This window comes from Dendroctonus ponderosae, unplaced genomic scaffold (genome assembly GCF_020466585.1).
Source record: "Dendroctonus ponderosae isolate FM_Combo_2020 unplaced genomic scaffold, Dpon_F_20191213v2 Dpon_F_20191213_1, whole genome shotgun sequence".
NCBI lineage: Eukaryota > Metazoa > Arthropoda > Insecta > Coleoptera > Curculionidae > Dendroctonus > Dendroctonus ponderosae.
This window is the reverse complement of record NW_026017110.1, coordinates 10,723,000-10,726,431: the sequence shown is the minus strand read 5'-3', so window position 1 is coordinate 10,726,431 and position 3,432 is coordinate 10,723,000. Positions and strand designations below refer to the sequence as shown.

Sequence of the window (3,432 nt, the reverse complement as noted above, 5' to 3'; positions counted from 1 at the left end):
TGTTTTACGTAGATGAGGCCTTGGAAGACAGCTTGGCTAAAAAGATCAAGCAGCATGTAGCCGCCTATAACGGGTACCTTCGCCTAATTATTCATTATTGGTGGCCTCCATGGGTTATTTTTTAGGATTCTGATTGAAGATCTGGTGTCTTCGATAGACATCATAGTCACCAACAAGGAAAACTGCAAAGTCCTAAAGGATATTTTACCTTCAGCGACTTGCGTCGCTCCAGATTGGATTTGGGAGTGCCACAACCGCCAAATGCTGGTTCCAATGAAAGACTTTATCTTCCAATAGAAATGTTTTTTTAACTGGAACTAATGTTTCAAATAAAATGCAAGTCCACTAAGCACATATTGATCTCTTAAACTAGCACTGCATTCCACTTGAATGTGTGTTATCTTCGATTCCCTGCTGGAGTCGGTGTATAGCGGAAATTTTGCAAAATTGTCTTGCGGCAATTTATCCTGAAAATTTTCTTCGGTTTAGCATGGCGTTTAGCAGTAAACTCAATGAAAAAATTTATACCTTCTCAGTCCAGTTTAGGTAGCAATTTGGCGTCAGATTGATGCTTTCCGAGTTACTTTTGCATGCCACTAAAACCCCGTTCTCGAGTAAAGCGCCTTCGATGAGAATGCCAGACAAAATGAGTGCATGATTGCTTGAAGAAGTCCAGCTAGTTTGAAGCACTAATTCTTCCAAAGGCACATTCGAAAACCTGAAATGTTAGAAATACAGCAGGCGTTTTCACTTCAGAGCTCCCACCTGGCAAATCCCTGTTTGGAGCATGCTAGGAAAGTATCCGGACTGAAGAACATGGACAACTTTACAGGCTGCTTGAGCAGTTCTTCAATGCTTTTCGAATTCCATATGGACAAGTGATCGGTTTTCTGCAAAAGCTCAGTCAAATACTGAGTGGGGTCTTTTGGGCCATTCCAAAAGTGAATCCAGGCTGTAGGTGTCTATAATTTGAAACTTGTTTATTAGTTGGAAACTTTGGTCCATTGAGACTTTACTTGTGATTCCCCAAGGCTGTTAGCCGCCAGTACTTCATTTGGTTCTGCTTCCTGCAGACCTTTTGAGATTTTGTTGAAATTCGCAAAATCCTTATGGATCATCTGTATTAGCGTTACGCCCTTGGAGTATTCCTCATACACGTACGATTCGAGGGCAGAAGCGCTTTTCCTTCCCCCAGGCAAGCTCAGTCGTATAAAATCGTGGCCCTGGTTGACCTTCTTCCATAAAATGAAAAATGGATGCAGAAGCTTGAAGTTCATACCGGCTGTAGGTGTTTTGGCAGTGTGCTTTTGGTAAAATCCTGAAAAGTACGTTTTTCAACCTGAAGATAAAACGGGGGTTTTTATATTACTCTTCAGCTGCTGGATTAAAGTCGAAGACATTTGCTTTTCACGGGCTTTATCAATATTTTCAGGCAGCCCAAACATAGACGGAGGATATTTGTTGGGAAACCCTTTAATGACTTGACAATATTCCTGAAAAATAAATTATTTAGGCAGAATGTTTCAACCACTTTCCAAGGAAATGCACCTTGTTTTGGCCGCTGTTGGGTAAATTAACGTTCAGCCCATACGGCCTCCATTTGTGGCTTAAAATCTCGTCTTTAAAGTACATGGCCAAGTACGTCTCCAAGATGTTCGTATCATCAACGTTTTCTATTCTTCCTCCATAAACAGCCTCGCTTAACAACCCAGTGATAAATTGCCATTGAACCCGAGTTGTATCCACGTTCCACAGATCTTCAGTTAAATTCAGCCCGGTTTGCATATCTGTATGATTGAATTCGTAGTACTTCGACCAGCCTGGAAAAAATGTGCCAACATCTGCCCAACAGCCTTGCGGTTGTTTTACCTTGCGGTATGTATTTCCGTCGTTCTTGTAGCAACGCATGCAGCATGGAAAACACGAAGAATATTCGGGCAGAAGTTCGACTCAATTTATTTTCATACTGTTCTCCCAACGATGCGTAGATTCGTTGCATGTTGTTCCCGATTCCTTGCGGCTCTTCATAGGCGATTTTTAAGCAATTTTGTGCCAATACTGCATTGAATTTTGTAGTAGATTCCGTAATGAGCCACAATCTACCAGGGCAATGGTGGGAGTTTACAGAAGGAACAGGAGAGTTGCTAGAAGGATTTGTTTACCTGAATTTGTCCGAGCAGTGGCTACTTTTCAGATTTTGGGCGAGTACAGAAAGCCAATAGGTTACCAGTTGTAAGTTCTTCAATATTAGCCACTTTCCCGATTGTCTGCATTTTTCCAGACTGGTCAGAGCCTTAGCTTCACTTCCTTCTCCCATGGATATCTTCAAAAGTAACACTTGGGTATGAAATGGGGCCTAGTGGTTAAATGTACCTCTTCAAAGGGATGATTAAGTTGCCTGGCTAAATCGCTTATTTCAACTGAAGGATCCATTCCAGAGGTTGTGATTAATAAAATCGGTTCTTCCGCACTGGATTTGGCATGGACGGAGCTTACGCTTAAAACTGGGGGATCTACCGTTCGGAGTCCTAAAGAAAATCAGCAAGTTAGCTGGACTTTTGGCTTTTTGCCCGCTCACTACCTACCTGATATTCGTAGGCAACAGATTTCGATACAAGTCAAAAGCTTATCAGGTCTTAAACATTGTACCACCAGCAGCTTTTGAAATTCTGATGCATGGCAGTGTTTGGGAAATTCCTTCTCGCACTGTGTAGATTCCATGAAACTGGTCCAAAGGTTCGTCTCATTCAACTGCAACTTCTTGTACAAATCGGGCAAAGCATTCTGCCAAAAAAAATGTTTTGTTAATGCCAACATTTTACTGCTGATTTACCTTAATGTTAAGAACTGCCGGCACAGAAAAGGGTTGAATCCATCCTGGCAAATCAGAGTCGTTTTCCTCGCCCAATTTTTGATAGGAATTATTGGCTAGGAAAAGGCGCATTTCCACCTCCGGAACCGCTATCGGAAACATGCGGCAAACCAAGTGTAAGAAAAAAGTCAATTTGTCGCTCTTAAACATCCCCCGGGCCATGTAATTGTAAATGCTTTGGAACAAATGCCGTGTCTGGATCTCTGGATTATCAGCTTGAGACTGCAATAGTTGAGATTAGCCGCGCTGAACATCGCTGTGGATTGCCTTACCTGAGTGGTTTGCAGGCACAAAAGGAATATCCTGCTGAATGCACCGGCTGATACGGAATAAAGAATGTGAAAGTTTCCAAACTCTCTGCAGGCGAAATACAGCCGGCTTCCATACGAAGATATGTCCAGAAACATCTCATATTCCTTCCGCAGGTCATTTTGGACTTTTGTGGATTCGTCCAAGGCGGCAGTCACTGCAGTGGAGTTGGATTTGGTTTCATTGAGCGTCGCCAGCAAATTCTACAACATCGCCCATCTTCACTTTTTTTCTCAATTATTGGCGCAAAT

The 3,432-nt window shown here is 42.4% G+C and overlaps 2 protein-coding genes across 2 annotated transcripts in view; one reads left to right on the top strand and one right to left on the bottom strand.

Annotated features, from left to right (window-relative positions):
* Positions 1-352, top strand: part of LOC109535916 (DNA repair protein XRCC1) — a gene marked incomplete at its 5' end in the record, with an annotated part of 2,162 nt that extends 1,810 nt beyond the window's left edge. Inside the window, 2 exon segments of the mRNA XM_048670100.1 lie at positions 1-73; positions 126-352. Of these exon segments, the coding sequence (XP_048526057.1) occupies positions 1-73; positions 126-297 (245 nt within the window).
* LOC109535919 (cytoplasmic dynein 2 heavy chain 1) overlaps positions 289-3,432 on the bottom strand; it is a gene marked incomplete in the record, with an annotated part of 19,441 nt that continues 16,297 nt past the window's right edge. Inside the window, 12 exon segments of the mRNA XM_048660689.1 lie at positions 289-467; positions 529-718; positions 766-962; positions 1,017-1,318; positions 1,370-1,493; positions 1,549-1,820; positions 1,870-2,099; positions 2,163-2,323; positions 2,374-2,528; positions 2,586-2,784; positions 2,834-3,094; positions 3,145-3,385. Of these exon segments, the coding sequence (XP_048516646.1) occupies positions 318-467; positions 529-718; positions 766-962; positions 1,017-1,318; positions 1,370-1,493; positions 1,549-1,820; positions 1,870-2,099; positions 2,163-2,323; positions 2,374-2,528; positions 2,586-2,784; positions 2,834-3,094; positions 3,145-3,385 (2,482 nt within the window).